Raw genomic sequence first — 17,524 nt, forward strand, 5'->3', positions numbered from 1 at the left:
CTGACTCACTGGGTATGGTTTGAGCATATATGAGACCTTAAAGCCCCAACTACACAGTGACACACTTCCTCCAACAAAGCCACACCTCCTAAAAGTGACACTCACCTTAGGAGGGGCAAACCACCATACTCCCCAAATGGCTTTTGGCCAAGCTATTTGTCATAGCTGTAGAAGGAAACTAGAAAAGGCCCCCCTCCCCCCTCCCCATAGCCTATGCCTTCAACACAGGCAGTGTCCTAGGGCAGCGAGGGGGCAGGTCACTGGGGAGAGGCCACAGAGTCTCTTGGGGTCTGTGATGGCTTTGTGAGGAGACATTTGTGGTTAGCTGGCATGGAGAGGCAGCAGGGATGCTCCGGGCACCCGAGGTAAGGATCCGGCCCCATGACCACAACCCTAAGCTGAGAAGGCCGGAAGTAGGTCTGCTCTGGAAACACCATGCTTTCCCATAGTACGTTCTGGATGCCATTCACTTTGCACAGGTTCCCTGTCTGGAGGGTGAGGCTGATATAACCTTCTTGACAAGGAAGAGATTGGTTAGCTGTGATTTACGTCACTCCTCCAGGAGAGGGACACCATGGAGGGCACCATGTGCTTGTGATGGGAGGCAAGGTCAGGATGATCAAGAAATGCAACGAGCCTGGACCTCATGGTGAGACCCTGCCTGCAAAAATGCAGCAGGAGCTAGAGGGCAAGGTGTGGCCCACGCCTTTAATCCCAGCACCCAGGAGGTAGAGGCAGGAAGATCTCTGTGAGTTCGAGACCAGCCTGGGCTACAGAGTGAGTTGCAGAACAGCTAGGACTGTTACAGAGAGAAACCCTGTCTCAGAAAGTGGGGGGGAAAGGCTAGGGCTGAGCATGGTGGCAAAACAAAAAAAATAAACAAACAAAAAAGAAAAAAAAAACCTAGCAAGAATGTCCACTCCCGTTTTACTGGAATACAGAGGTTTGGTGAAAATTCAGGCAGCAAAAGCTTCCCGAAGCTTCACACGGTGTCCCTCTCCTGGGGGACTGAAAGGAAGACACTCAGGTGCAGAGGCGATGGACCTGCTGAGGTCATGCTGCAGGGATGAGTTATTTTAATTCCCATGTACACCTTTATGTCTGTGTGAGTATCTGCCACCTGTGTGGACATGTCTGAAGAGACCAGACAGAAGACAGTACCAGACCCCGTGGACCTGGAGTTACAGATGGCTGTGAGCAGCTGAATGTGGGTACTGGGAACAGGGTCTTACTATGTAGATCAGGCTGACCTTGAACTCACAGATCTGCTTCTGCCTCCAGATGGGTATGCCACCATGTCTTGTTCCCTGCCTTGATCTTTTTTAGGCAGTCTCTTACTGGCATGGAACTTATCAAATACACCAGGCTAATGGTCCCAAAGGCCCTGGGGATCCTCCTGCCTCCATGTCCCATGCTTTGGCATTTCCAGTGCGAGCCATCACATTTGGCTTTTTCCATGGGTTCTGGCAGGTGGAACTTGGGTCTTCACGCTTACAAGTTGAGCGTTTTGCTGACTAATCCCAGGGATAGAGTTTAAAGACCACTACTAACTTTATGGTTCTTTGTGTGGCATCTGTGTTCCCTTTCTGGAAGACATGAGGAGCAGTGGGGATCCCTATGCCCAGTAAGCCTGGATTGGCTGTGAGCATGCTTGTTCTCTGAAGAGACAGTATCTGGGGTGCAGAAGCCTGGGGCTCAGGGTGCTGGGAATCACTTGGGATGCTGGGAATCACTCGGGATGCTGGGAATCACAAAGCATGAGGAGACTAACTGTGCATCTCTGTCCTGGCATGGGTACCCTCCCACTCCAGGCCTTGCACATAGGAGCCGACTCCCTCTGCAAGGCCTGAAGAGATGCTGTGTGGGACCCAGTGACCCTGATCATCATCACCATGCTGAGCTGACTGCAAAGAGCTGGGCTGCAAGCCCAAAGCATTCCCTAGACTAAATGGGCTCATGCCCCAATTCAGCTTTTCTCATGGAGCTAATCCAGTAATGGGTCAAGGGTGTTGACTGCCATGACCTCCCTGTGTGGAGGGAGCCCTACAGATAGACCACCTGCAGTTTTACAGACCCACAGGCCAAGGGCTGATCATAGGGTGAGGAAAAGAAAAATAGTAGGTAGAGAGTTACGGGGCAGAAAATCACCTTCAAATTTCTGCTTTGGCTGGGGGTATGGATCATCAACGAAGCCCTGCATAGAACCTTCAATGAGGGGTGGGTGGATGGATGGATGGATGTGTGGGTGGATGGATAGATGGATGGATGAGTGGATAGGTGGATGGATGGGTGGGTAGATGGATGGGGGTGCATGGATGGATGGGTGGGTAGGTAAGATGGATGTTTAATTGGGAGGGAGGATGGATGGGTAAGTGGGTGGATGAATGGGTTAGTGGGTGGGTGGAGGGATAGTTGATGGATGGGTAGATGGATGAATGTGTTGACTGGTGGGTAGGTGGGTAGACGGATGGATGAGAGGATGGGTATGTGGGTGGATGGTTAGCTGGCTGGCTGGCAGAATGGCTTGATGCATAAGTGGTACATGAATGGGCAGATGAATGGAAAGGTCAGTGTATCTCAGATGCAGAAAGCACATTCCCTGCCTAGTATGTCATGTCCTCCCATCATTTGGGAAATCGAGACAGAAGGATGGGAAATTCAATGACAATCTTGGCTACATGAGGCCCCATCTCAAACTAACTAAGAAAGTAATAGACAAACTGAAGAATCCAAAAGCGCTAACTGTAGCAGTCAGAGCCCCCAGACCCCAGTCCCGCTCCCACGTCTCTCAGGTCACCTTACATCCAGCTCAGTACTCACCAGTTTGTTTTTAACCTCAAGTATTCCCACCTGAGACAAGGAATGAAAGTGGAATATGCCTCCTAATGTCCCTTTAAGTCTATCCTGTGGAACAAACAGGAAATGGTGCGTGTGAATGAAACGCATGTGACAATAACACATTTATCATTTGAGGCAACACAGTATCTTGCATTTAGCTCTGAATACAATCTACATCACTCGTCAAGCTCAGGAAGGCAGATCTCCTGCCTCCGGAATACAACAGCCATAGAAGAGGGCCAAGGCCCAGAGCTGTGTGGAGAGGACAGGGTGTGACTCCAATCGCACTTGAGACCCAATTCTGTTGTCCACATCTCCCTGCTTCTTCAGCCCCACATTTTTCTAAGACATGGATATATTTTTTTAAAGATTTATTTATGTGTTTTACATATATGGGTGCTCTATCTCCATGTATGCCTGCACACCAGAAGAGGACATCAGATCTCATTACAGATGGTTGTGAGTCACCATGTGGTTGCTGGGAATTGAACCCAGGACCTCTGGAAGAACAGCCAATGCTCTTAACCATGGAGACATCTCTTCAGCCTGATACAGATATTTTTTAAAGATTTACTTTTTAGTTTTTAATCATGTGTGTGTCTATGTGTGGGTGAGCACAGACGCCATTGGAGACCAGAAGAGGTCAGATCCTTGGGGCTGGAGTTACAGCTGGTTGTGAGCCATCTGATGTAGGTAGTAGGAACTGAACTCAGGTCCTTTGCAAGAGCAGCCAGTGCTCAAAAGAACAGGCAGTTCTCCGAACCAGTGAGCACTCTCTCCAGCCCCTCCCCAGGTTTTGACTGGATAGAAAGTACCCAATGGTTGAGGGTACTTACAAGCTCAAAACCCTGGGTTCCACACCCCATATCCCATAAACCAGGTTGGGGGGGTGGTATTTCACCCTAACACATGGGAGGTGGAGGATCAAGACTGTGTAGTCTGTAGTGATACAATTTTATGAAATTATTTCTTGACCCCCCCCAAAAAAACCCTGAATTTTTGCTGGACCTCACAGCCAAGCTCATAACACACACTGAGGTCACTTAAGACTTAAGGCTGCTTAGTGTAACACACCTTTAATCTCAGCACTCAGGAGGCAGAAGCAGGCAGATCTCAGAGTTTGAGGCCAGCCTGGTCTACAGAGTGAGTTCTAGGACAGGCAGGGCTACACAGAGAAACCCTGTCTTGAAACATCAAGAACAACAACAAAAAGACGTAAGACTGCTGTCCTACTGTGTGCTCAGCCTGTCTATTCAACCTGCCTTTAAGAGAACAATGTAAGGCCGGGTGGTGGTGGCGCACGCCTTTAATCCCAGCACTCGGGAGGCAGAGGCAGGCGGATCTCTGTGAGTTCAAGGCCAGCCTGTTTTCCTTCCTTGGTAGGTAGGACACCACATATTTTGGTGCCTCTGAAGTTTTCTTCCATGGGTTGACTGACACAGAGGTCAGTCAGATGCATAGCAAGTCTGTGGCCATCCTGGGCTACATGAGACCCTGTGTTAAAAACCAATTAAAAAGTAGAGTCTTGGGGCTGGAGAGATGGCTCAGAGGTTAAGAGCACTGGCTGATCTTCCAGAAGACCAGGGTTCAATTCCCATCACCCACATGGCGGCTCACAACTGTCTGTAATTTCTGTTCCATGAGATCTGACACCCCTATACAGACATATATGTAGGCAAACATCAATGTACCTAAAATACAAATAAATTATTTTAACAAAAAGCAGGGTCTCTGTGATACGGTTAATCTACTAGAGTGCCACCCTTGCAGCAGGGTTCCCAAATACATTTTTCATATTCTTGTAACTTTGATGAAGTATCTGAGAAATTAAGCTATAATGGGAAAGGTGTTTATTTGTTTGTTTGTTTGTTTTTTGAGACAGGGTTTCTCTGTGTAGCTTTGCGCCTTTCCTGGATCTCACTCTGTAGACCAGGTTGGCCTCGAACTCACAGAGATTTGCCTGCCTCTCCCTCTCAAGTGCTGGGATTAAAGGTGTGTGCCACCGGCCCGGCAATGGGAAAGATTTCTTGCTAGTTATCAGCTGAGAAGTCACAGCTGACAGTCAGCCATGTGCCGAGGTTTGGTCTCTGGCAAGGCAGCAGCATGCGGAAGTGGAGAGATACACTCATGTCCTGGTGGTTACAAAGCTGTGCTGGTGTTTTTTCTCAACACAACACAAATCCAAACGTATCTGGGAAGGGGAAATCCCAATAGAGAAAATGCCTCCATAAGATTCTCCTGTAGATGGGTCTGTGGGATGTTTTTAGACCAAGCCAGACTCCAACTCATAGATCCACTGTGGTGATACTTCATTTGTGCTCTAACAAATAAACCTTGTCTGGAGATCAGAGGACAGAGCCAGCCACTAGTTAACCATAGAGGCCAGGCAGTGGTAGCACACACTTTTAATCCCAGCACTTGGGATCTCATGCCTTTGATCCCAGTACTTGGGAGGCACACACCTTTAATCCTACCACTAAGGAGGAGGAAACAGGAATCGATATGGCTGGGTGGAGCGAGGAATATAAGATGAAGAGAGACAGGAGCTCACCCCTTGCAGGCTGAGGAGTTGGTGAGGTAAGTAGCTATGGCTTGTTCCTTTGTCTCTCTGATCTTCCAGCATTTACCCCTATATCTGACTCAGAGTTTTTATTATTAAGACCAATTAGAATTCGAGCTATATCTGGAGTCTAACTTCTGGGGCATTTAAATTCACGAAAAAGCCGCTTGTCTGTGGCTTTGCAGCCACTGGCACAGGCCAGAGCTGCACGCGGCCAGAGCCACCCCACCAGCTAAGGTTTTCCTTTCTTTTCCTCAAGCCTCTGAGCGAGTTGGGATTTTTCTGTTGCAGCCTCTCTGCAGCAGACTCCATAGGCTTTGGGTTCCAAACACCGCAGGAGTTAGCCGCTTTCAAATGTTCCCCCGTGGAGACGGCTGTCTCTTTGGCTTCTTCCCTCCCAGTGGGTTGTGGGATTTCTCTGGACTCCCTCCTCGGGCTGCCGCCACACTAGGTAGCTGCCTTAAAAACTCCTTGGGCTTCTACTGTCTATGCAGAGCACTCAGCCCCACACTTCACCATCATCTGAATCTCCATCACTGGCAGATTTAGTGAGACAGTTGGACATTTTTTGTTTTGTTTTGTTTTTTTTTTTTGGTTTTTCGTGTAGCTTTGCGCCTTTCCTGGAACTTGCTTTGTAGACCAGGCTGACCTCGAACTCACAGAGATCTGCCTGCCTCTGCGGATCTCTAATCTCAAGTGCTGGGATTAAAGGTGTGCGCCACCACTGCCCGGCTGGGAATTCTTAAAGGGTGGAATTAGTTAAAAGAGAGAGCTTTTTTCCACATTAAAAAAAAAAGGGAAACACTATTAAAATGGAAACACTATACAGTTAGGTCTCTGTATGATAATATGCTGGATGGTTTGAAATTGGAGTAATTAAATGAGAGGATAATTAATTAATTAAGATGAGATTTACGTAATGTCAATTATAAATATTATGTTTGATCATTTTTGTTTTATCACTAAAAAAGTTGGTTAATATGCGTGCTAAGATACAAGTTTTAGAAAAATTTATTTAAACAGATCATAGAGATATTCAGACCCAGACAGAGGAATTTAAAGGAGAACCAATCTCAGTATTTCATTATAAAGTTACAGAGAAACAGCCTAAGGTTTTCAAACAGACAACCTTAATCTATCCAGTAACCTTACAGGAACTTCCAAATGATAGATATTCCCAAGACTGTGTATGAGCTGATCGGACTCCTGTGCAAATGTTAGATTTAAAGAGATCCAAGGAAGTGATAGTGTCATACAGCATGCATTCACCTTTTGTGAAGCAGATGGTAAACTCATGGTCAACTTGTAATAAAATTATCCCTGGAGAGATTTGGTTATAGCAGCCTTAGAGCCTGCTCTTCAATTATAGTGGAGGACCTGGTGGAAAGATGAGGCTGAGACCACTGAACAATGGAGTAGGCTAGAGGTATGGAAATCTTTCAAGACCAACTTTTTGGAGAGGGAGATTATGCTAATGTGAAAGGCAATCTCTATATGATGACCACACCCTGGCTTTATGCCACACAGCAGCCTTGAATGCTTAGGACAGAACTGAAGAAGTAGGAAAGAAAACTGAATCACTTGCTACGGTTATACAGGGCCCAAAAGAAACCTTCACTGATTTCCTACAAAGATTGACTTTAGCAATAAATAGAATGATACCAAATTCAGAAGCTAGACAAATAATAATTGAATCCCTGGCTTTTGAAAATGCTAATGCACAATGCAAACAGGTAATTAGGACATTAATGGTGAGATCTGCACCCTTGGAGGAATGGATCCCAGATACAATCAATATTGAATCTCATAACCATGATGATGCTTGGATAAGAGAGGTGATTCCAGAGGTTTGAAGGAAAACTAAAATGTCAAGTGTTTCAATTTTGGTAAACAAGGTCACCTAAAAAGGGATTGTAAACAGGGCATTCCCAGAAACAATGTTTTTTATAAGAATAATTCCAACAGAACACCCCTCCCTTGTAGAGCATGCATAAGGTGTGGCAAAGGCAGACATTGGACTAACGAATGTAGATCAACAAGGGACAGACAAGGTAACCCTTTGCCAATGGGAAACACCTTGAGGGGTCTCTCACAGGCCCCATGTCAAATTCAGTTCAGTCATTTCCTGTCATTGTGGAGGAAACTCCTTCCCAGAGCAATTTAAGCACCTAATGCCTATTGTAAGAAACCATACTGCTCTGAACGACAGAACAGATATAGAAAATAAAACAAAAATTTAAGGAGAAACCATAAATCAAGATTGATAAATATTAGATTTGAACAAGAAAGACCTCTTAATTAAAAGAGATGATAGTTTGCTGTGGGATGGTCTGTATGTCAAATGTGTTGCTGATTGGTCAATAAATAAATCACTGATTGGCCAGTGGCCAGGCAGGAAGTATAGGCAGGACTAACAGAGAGGAGAATTGAGAGAACAGGAAGCTGGGAAAGGGAGACACTGCCAGCCGCCACCATGACAAGCCACATGTGAAGATGCTGGTAAGCCACGAGCCACGTGGCAAGGTATAGATTTATAGAAATGGATTAATTTAAGATATAAGAACAGTTAGCAAGAAGTCTGCCACGGCCATACAGTTTGTAAGCAATATAAGTTTCTGTGTTTATTTGGTTGGGTCTGAGTGGCTGTGGGACTGGTGGGTGAGAGAGATTTGTCCTGACTGTGGGCCAGGCAGAAAAACTCTAGCTACAATAGTTCATCAACCAGCATGACCATTCAATTTAAACTAACTTATAAGACTAACAAATGCTTTTCATTTGATCAGATATAACTTGCCAAAAGGGAACTTTCCCAAAATTAGGGTTGGGGAAGGGTTTTATTTTTGTCTTTTCAGGAGAATGAAGGCCAAGGAATCTAAAGAACACTAGACAAACGAGACATATAAAGAAAAAGGACAAATCATCCAGAAAAAAATGTCATAAGATAAAGAGTAAATTGGCCTATTATTATATCACATCTCTAACAGGATGAAATTTCATAAATCTTCCTAAATGTTTGTTTCTGCTTTTCTCTAGAGACATATAATGCAAATGGTCTTTTTTGTAGCCCCAGTCCAATTAAAAATTAAAGCTGGGGGGCTGGAGAGATGGCTCAGAGGTTAAGAGCACTGGCTGCTCTTCCAAAGGTCCGGTGTTCAATTCCCAGCAACCACATGGTGGCTCACAACCATCTGTAATGAGATCTGGCGCCCTCTTCTGGCCTGCAGGGATTTGTGCAGACAGAACACTATACATAATAAATCTTTAAAAAAAAAATTAAAGCTGGCTTTGGAGTTGGAGTGTGGTTCTCTTTTCTCTAAACCCAAGCATGCTTGTTAAAATAAAACCCCCCCAAAAAAAAGAAAAAGAAAAAAATAAAATCGAAAATCTTTGTCTCATGTCAGAAGAACCACCTGATACGGGACAGAAGAAAAACCAAAATTAGGGACTATTCTATTGCCACTAATCTCATAATCCTTTGGTTGTATTTTGACTCTTTAAAGCTTTTCTTAAGGTATAAATAACTCAAAATTTATAAAATTAATATATATATTTTAAACTTTTTGTCATGATATTAATGGTCATGTAGAGTACTAACTAATTCTAGAAAAAGGCTTCATCTAGCTTCCTGTACATGATTTCAGGTTTGAGCCTCTATCAGGTAACTAGGAATTAAATTTTTGTACTCTGAATGTACATAACAAATATTGATTCTTGAACCTTTGAGATCTGCTGCATAGGGCATTTAAAATGTTTAAGTCTTCTGCCGTGAACCAAGACCATGCCTAACACAGCCAGCCATGGAGTAAGAAGGAAAGAAAGATATAAAAAGCCTAGAGGCAAAATATAGTTAAGGAGAAATGGGATCATTTAAGTTAGAAAAGCTGCCTTGAAACAAGCCAAGCTAAAGCTGGACATTCACAAGTAAGAATAAGTTTTCATGTCTTCATTTGAGAGCTGGGTGGTGGGCCCCCTAAGACTTAAAAAAAACCCTACACCTTCACCATACAAAACTTTGGGGGAACACCATACTCAAATCTCAAATCACAGCTTTCCTCTCACAGAAAGGCTTGAGGTCTTTCACATGCTTCTGCTCTTCTGTCATAGGTCCTCCTCCACTTCTCATTAGCTTCTTTTCAGAACACAGCTTTGAGACGCCATCTTAGAAGTAAAGGGCAGCCATCTTGGAAGTAAAGGGCAGCCATCTTGGTAATAGTCAGCAGGAACCTGGAACTGAGATTTCCCAGCCTCCAGAATCATGAGAAATGAGTTTCTGTTCTGTGGTATTTTGTTTGTTGAGACAGGATCTTACTCTATAGCCCAGGCTGGACTTGAATTTGCTGTCTTCCTTTCTCAGCCTCTTGTGAGCCTTCAAGCCACAGCTGGTCTGTTTCTCATCTATCACCCACTCCTGGTTATTTTGTTATAGCACAGAAAGTCTAAGACAGGCACCTTTTGGGGTCCTGAACGGACATAGATTTTGTTTTTGTCTTTTTCCTAATGTGTATGGGTGTTTTACCTGCATGTGTGTCTGTGAACCAAATGCTTGGTGCTGGTGGAGGTCAGAGAGGGTGACAGATCTCCTGGGACTGGAGTATAGATGCATGTGAACCCACAGTGGGTGCTGGAAATTGAACCTGGGTGCTCTGGAAGAGCACCCACTGTGTGTGTGTGTGTGTGTGTGTGTGTGTGTGTGTGTGTGTGTCTGTCTTTTTTTTTGTTTTGTTTTTCGAGACAGGGTTTCTCTGTGTAGCTTTGCGCCTTTCCTGGAACTCACTTGGTAGCCCAGGCTGGCCTGGAACTCACAGAGATCCACCTGGCTCTGCCTCCCAAGTGCTGGCATTAAAGGTGTGCGCCATCACCGCCCAGCTTGTCTGTCTGTCTTTAAACTCTGACTTGGAGTCTTGCGATATTTCTTGCCTGGTTCCAGGTTTAGGCAGTCAGGTAATCCTCCTCCTCGGCATGCCTCAGTGGCTAAGACTACAGTTGCTTCATGCCCAAGAATGTCCATTTTTGTTTTGGTTTTGGTTTGGTTTTGAGACAGGGTCTTTCTGTGTAGCTCTGGCTGTCCTGGAACTTGCTCTGTAGACCAGGCTGGACTCAAACTCACAGAGATCCACCTGCCTCTGCCTCCTAGAGTGCTGGGATGACAAGCATGTGCCACCACCGCCCAGCAAGCCTGTCAGTTTTCCATCAACGTGTTAATTACACAGAGCCTTAGCCTCCCTGTCCATGCTGCTCTTTGATCACGAACCCCACTGCCCTCTCCTGTCCCCTCCCACTCCTGACTCCCTCCCCCCAAGTGGTCCTCTTTCTAATTTCACACTTCTGGTTTCCATGACTGTCTCAGTCAGGGTCTCTGCTGCTGTGATGAACAGCATGACCACAAGCAGCTAGGGGAGGGAAGGGTTTATTTCACCTGACATTTCCCTGGCACAGTCCATCACCAGATGGACTCAGGGCAGGAGCTGAAGCAGAGGACACAGAGGAACACTGCTTAGTGGCTGCTCCGCACACCTCGCTCAGCCTGCCAGGGGTGGCGCTGCTCACAGTGGGCTGGGCCCTCCTACATCTATATCATCTATCATCAATCAAGAAAATGCTTCACAGCTCCATCTGGTAGAGGCATTTTCTCAACTGTGGCTTCTCCCCAAATGACTCTAGGTTGTATCAAGTTGAACTGATGGGTTCCATTAGGACGGTCTGCAGGAGTGTGACTTGGGGGTCACTTACAGGAGCAAATGTCTGTCCTTGCCTTCAGTATTAACCACCCACTGAGCCAGAGGGAGGGCAAGGCCTCCCCAGAGCCAACTCTACTCCACGCTTTTGACTCTCCTTCCCCAGCCACTTACCAGGCTCTCACTGACCAGGTACTGGAACGAGAATCCTCCATTGTTAGAGAAGAATATTTTGGTCCTAGGCAGTGGTCCACCACGGAGATACGCAAAAATGTTATTCGATAACTCCTGGGAGAAGAACACACAGAAGACGTCACAAGAATGCTCAATGGGTGGAATGCTTGCCAAGTGTGCAGGAGGCCCCGGCTTCTATCCCCAGCACCACAGACACCCAGCATGCTGGTGCACACCCACGTCCTGGAACTTGGGAGGTGAAGGGTCAGGAATTCTAGGTCATCCTTAGCTATGCCTGAGAATTACTTCCACTGACCTATCCTTGGGCATCCAATCCAAACAACTGACAACTCTGTGCTTTCATGGAAACTATATACAAGTAAGCACTGGCGGGGCTTGGCCCCTGACCCCCTGCAGAGATGCAGTCTCACCACTTAGGTTACCATATGGATACCACAGCTTACCAATGGAGCCAAACACGGGCACGTGACTGAGGCAGAGTGCTTGGCACAGCTTTGCTTTTAACAATCAAAAAGGGGAAACAACCAAATTACTCAGCACTCTGAAGGGGTGAGGGACCGATGCACACACCTTGCTTATGAAAGCTCCGAGGCTGCATCCTGTATGCTTGTGTTCACACGCTGTGGCATCTGAGTGAGAACGACCCCCCCATAGGCTCATCTGTCTGAACACTTGATCCTCAGTTGGTGGAACTCTTTGGGAAGGGTCAGGAGGCAAGGCCTTTGTGAAGGAGGTATGCCATGGGGTGGGCTTTGAGGCCACAGCAGGCTCAATTAGCTCTCTATCTCTCTCCTGCTTGTAGATAAGGACAAGAGCTCTCAGCTGCTGCCCCAGCACCATGCCTGCCTGTTGCCAGGCTCCCACCATGACAGTCACAGACTCACCCTGTGAAAATGTGAACCCCAACAAACTCTTCTGTAAGTGCTTTGGCCACAGTATCTCATGACAGCAACAGGACAGTAACTACTGTGGGATGTTTCTTTACACTGTGTGAACATATGTCGCTGTGACTGGTTAAATAAAGAGCCTGACTGGCCAATAAGTGGACATGATAAGATTAGGAGAGAGAACCAGGCTAAAGACACTGGGAAGAAGAGGGTGGAGTCAGAGGAGTTACAGAGAGGAAACAGGAGGTGCAAGATGGCAGAGTGTAGATTAATAGAAATGGGTTCATTTATGTTGTAAGAGTTAGCTAGTAACAAGCCTGAGCTATTGGCTGAGCATTTATAATTAAAATTAAGTCTCCATGTTGATTATTTGGGAACTGGTGGGTGGAAAAGAAAAGTCCCCCTACATATGTCACCCAATGTGGGGCAACTACATCCACATAAGACCTGAGAACGCAAAAAAAAAAAAAAAAAAAGGCCCCAAACACACAAAAATGGGGGAAAAAAGGTTCCAAACACACAAAATGGAGCCAAATGTGGCTTTCTAGTCTTACAGTCTCATGCTGGCTGCAGTACAGAGAGATGCAGCCAGCTGCTAGCCACCATGCACTTCCACCATACACTAGGCTGAACAATGCTGGCAGTTGATTTAGCAATTTAAGATTTGCCTCATGTGATCACAGAACAATACAGACGCTCAGTAAAGAGAGATCCAGACGAAAGAAACCTCTAAATGGGTTACAGTGTTTAAAAATATACATAGGCTTGGGAGAGAAAAGATAAAGAGTATAAACAGTCATAGATTAAAAATAGTTTAAGAATAATAAAGTCTTTAAAAAAGGAGTAAAATATTAACAATAATTATTCTTATAATTATACTGATAAGCCACGTAAATTTGGGAAATACACAGAGAGTTTGGATCCTGTATGTGATTGTGTTGTCTTTGAATTTTTTGGCTGTTAAGAGACACTGGATTATGAAAGCTGCTAAATTAAACCAATTTATATATTTTAAAAATATCTTGACTTCAAAATGGAAGTCAAAAGTTGTGTTGCTTTGTGGGAGAGGTTGTGCTTTTATTTTTACAGGAAATGAGAGGCTGTGGATTCATTCCAGGCTAAAGATGATCAGATTTGATCAGGGAAGACCCCCCCCAAAAAAAAATACAGACATAAAAAAACAAACCTCAAAAAACTACAAAACATGTAATGTATATTTTACCTACTCAAATATAAAAATAGAAAATCATCTTTGGCTAACTTGTGTACAACAAATCGTCTATACTTGTATTAATACAGATATGTATGTTACCTTCAAAAGCTTATATTTTCAGAAAAAGGAGACCAGCCACCAATGAAATGGATGGCCCAGGTGATGCAGCATCTCAAAATGCCACTTATAGTCTCTGCAGAATTCTGTATCCAGAACAACTTAAAGGCTGCTTGCTGAGATGGTCCAGCCTCACAAACTATTCCAGCCAAGACTTAACAATTATCCTAATTTTTTCAAGGTTCCCCCAAAGATACCAGTGCCCACAGAAAACAGGAATAGTCTAGACAACAATGCCCACATTCCCAAGAGATAGGGTATAGGTGGGTAGGGTGGGATGGTCCTTCTGTATGCTATGAATATATGTTGCTCTCATTGGTTGATAAGAAAGTTGCTTGGCCAATGGTGAAGCAAGATCAGGTTAGGTGGTACAATCAAACTGAAGACAGAGATGAAGAAGGGCTGAGCTGGGGCAGATGCAAGCCAGCTGTAGAAGGAGCAAGATGCTAAAGGACCGGTAAACCAGGGGCCATGTGGTGATGCACAGATTAATAGAAATGGGTTAATTTAAATGTAGGAGCTAACTAGTAATAAGCCTGAGCCATCAGCCAAGCATTTATAATTAATACAAGCCTCTGAGTGATTATTTGGAATCGGCTGTGGGACAAGGCAGGACTCAGAAAAACTCTGTTTACATATGGCAGCACAATGCAGGGCAGGAATTTCCACATAAGACCAAAAAAAAAAATCTTTAAAAAGGTTCTAAATACACAGAAATGGAGCTACACCAGGCTTCCTAGTCTCACAGTCTCAGCAGCTGCCTGCAAGATGGAGCCAACCACCAGCCGCCATGAGCTTAGCTGTAAGGTGGATTTCTACAGTCTCATACTAGCTGTGGTACAAGCGTGTGCTGCATGGTTGGATTTTGGGTTTCTGCTCATTACAGACAGAAAGGGTTAGAGATACACAATAAGGACAGATTCAGACAAAAAGACCTCTGAATGGGTCACAGTGTGTTTGAAGAGTGTGCATGGGCTTGAGAGAGAGAGGAGAGAATATATAGAAAATAGTTTAATAATCCACTTAAGGATGGAAATTACACGGAGAGTCTGATTACTGTATGTTACCATGTTGTCTTTAAATTTTTTTTGATGGCTAATGTACAAATGATAACTGCTGAGAGACATTTGATTATAAAAGTTGCTGGAGTAAACCAACGTATATGTTTTTAAAATGTCTTGACTTCAAAATTTAAGTCAAGGGATATGTTGCTTTGGGAAAGAGGTTATGCTTTTGCTTCCACAGGAAATGAGAGGCTCTGGATTCATTCTGGGTTAAGGAAAATCGGGTTTAATGGAAATCCTGACTAAAGACATGAGAAAATAAACCTAAAATAACTACAAGACATGTGACATATATTTTACCTGCTCAAACATAAAACAAAAAAATTATCTTTGACTGGCTTATGTACAATGCACAGTATATATATATATATATATATATATATATATATATATATATATATATATATAACCTTTAAAATTTTATACATTTTCAGAGCAAGGAACCCAGACACCAATAAAAACGGCCCAGATGATCCAACATCCAAAACAGCTTCAAGGCTGCTGACTGAGATGATCCAACCTCACAGAATACTTCAGCCAAGACTTAACAATTATCCTAAATTTTCTCAGGGTCTCAAAAAGATTACCAGTACCCCCAATCATCAGGAAGTAGTCTAGAGAACTATGTCCACATTCCCCAAAAATCGATTATAGATGTTTGTCTTTTCTTAGGAGGTTGGTTATAAATTGTTATTGGTCATAGTCAATCTCTTTCTTTTTTTTTTTTTTTGGTTTTACGAGACAGGGTTTCTCTGTGTAGTTTTGCGCCTCTCCTGGAACTCACTTGGTAGCCCAGGCTGGCCTCGAACTCACAGAGATCCGCCTGGCTCTGCCTCCCGAGTGCTGGGATTAAAGGCGTGCGCCACCACCGCCCGGTGCGTCAATCTCTTTCTAAAGAAGAAAGGGGATATTACATAGAAATGATGGGGAAAATGTATATTATTATGATGGGAAAAAGGGTAGATTATGAAATCTACTTTAATCCAAAAAACAACTGTTAAGCTCATATATTTTACATTGGTATGGATTTTAATTTATTGATACAAATTTAAAGCTATTTTGTTATACTGTATGTATATTTCTTGTTTAAGGTATTATATGTTGTTGGTTATTTTTTTACTCTTTTGGGGGGCCCACCACCCAGCTCATAAATAAATCACACAGAGGCTAATTCTTAATTATAAATGTCCGGCCTTAGCTTGGCTTGCTTCTTGCCAGCTTTCCTTAACTTAAATTATCCCATCTACCCTTTGCCTCTGGGCTTTTCCTGTTCTCTTACTTCTGTAAATCTTACTTTTACTCAGTGGCTGGCTGTGTAGTGCTGGGTGGCTGGCCCCTGGGGTCCTCCTTCTCTGGCTACTTCTTTTTCTCCTCCCAGATTTCTCCTTCTATGTATTCTCTCTGCCTGCCAGCCCCACCTATCCTTTCTCCTGCCTCCCTATTGGCTGTTCAATTCTTTATTAGACCATCAGGTGTTTTAGACAGGCAAAGTAACACAGCTTCACAGAGTTAAGCAAATGCAACATAAACAAAAGTAACACAGCTTAAAATAATATTCTACAACAATTATGTTTATACAGCTCAAATAAAATGTAATATATAATTAAGAAATACAGATTAATAGTCATCTATAATAGTCAAACTTATAGTCATGTTAGTTAGGTTTTCTAGGTATACAAATATATTTTTAATTAGGTAAGTAAGTTTCAAACACTTCAAAGATGTACAGAATATGACATTTTAAATGTTTTAATAACTTAGACTTTGTCGACAGTAAGACACATCTGCTCCTGGCAGCATCAATTACTTCAAAGAGGATGATGGGGATCAAAGAAACTCGTTATGGAGTTTGTTTTCTTTATGGCAAAAGCTAGCCATGTGGGCAAAGAAATGGCCCTTGCTGAAGAAATTGCTGACAGTTACTGTCCAAATTGGACCAGCAGGACACACAAAAGGTGACTGCTGAACTTTGCCAAGACAAGGTAGGGCAGTCTTTCAAAATTTCTTGCTTCTGGAAAAGGTCTGTCAGATATGCTGGGCTTGCAGGCCAAAGATAGATGCCCCAACTTTGAGTGACTGTCCCTGTCATTAGGTAACATTACATCTTTCTGGTGTCTTTGATGGAACTGAAGGCTAGATAGTTATAATAACAGTTTTCCTCAGTTATGATATAAGGTAGATTAGATATAAAACTTTAGATTCACCAAGATAAAATAGATAATTGAGTGTTTTCTCTGATTTTGTCAAACACAAATAGACTAGATATTGTAACTGTAATTCTTTTTTTTTTTTTTCTTCGAGACAGGGTTTCTCTGTGTAGCTTTGCGCCTTTCCTGGAACTCACTTGGTAGCCCAGGCTGGCCTCGAACTCACAGAGATCCGCCTGGCTCTGCCTCCCGAGTGCTGGGATTAAAGGCGTGTGCCACCACTGCCCGGCGTAACTGTAATTCTTAATTGATAACTGTTTTGTTGTATATAATTTTACTATGTTAAAGTTAAAACCTTCCTTTTTAATTAGACAAAAAGGGGGAAATGTGAAATATTTACACTGTGTGAATATAGGTCACTGTGATTGGTTTGACAAAGAAGCTGGCCAACAGCTGGACAGAATAAGGTTAGCCAGGAGAGCCAAACTGAGGACACTGGGAAGAAGGAGGGCAGAGTCGGAGGAGTCTCCAGAGACACGGAGATGAGACAGGCAGTAAAGATGAAAGAGAGGTAACACCATGTGGCAGAATACAGATTCACATAAATGGGCTAATTTAAGTTCTAAGAGTTAGCTAGTAACACACTTGAATTATTGGCTGAGCATTGATAATTAATATTAAGTCTCTGTGTCAGTTATTTGGGAACTGGCGGGTGGGAGAGAAAAGTCCACCTACAAACTACCATATATTCCTAAAACAATGACGGTACAGGGGCGGGTGGTCTCCAGGGAGATTAAGTGTGACTATGAAAGGGGTGGATGGAGGACA

The 17,524-nt window shown here is 43.8% G+C and overlaps 1 protein-coding gene across 6 annotated transcripts in view; it reads right to left on the reverse strand.

Annotated features, from left to right (window-relative positions):
- The window catches only part of Catsperd (cation channel sperm associated auxiliary subunit delta), a 51,231-nt gene that overhangs the window by 20,031 nt on the left and 13,676 nt on the right, over positions 1–17,524 (reverse strand). For all 6 annotated transcript variants that reach the window (XM_059252177.1, XM_059252175.1, XM_059252173.1 and 3 more), the window contains 2 exons: positions 11,248–11,361; positions 2,821–2,904 (listed from right to left, as the gene is read on the reverse strand). In XM_059252177.1, coding sequence (XP_059108160.1) covers positions 2,821–2,904; positions 11,248–11,361 — 198 coding nt within the window. The remainder of the gene's footprint in view (positions 1–2,820; positions 2,905–11,247; positions 11,362–17,524) is intronic.

Source organism: Peromyscus eremicus, unplaced genomic scaffold (genome assembly GCF_949786415.1).
Source record: "Peromyscus eremicus unplaced genomic scaffold, PerEre_H2_v1 PerEre#2#chr22_unloc_1, whole genome shotgun sequence".
NCBI lineage: Eukaryota > Metazoa > Chordata > Mammalia > Rodentia > Cricetidae > Peromyscus > Peromyscus eremicus.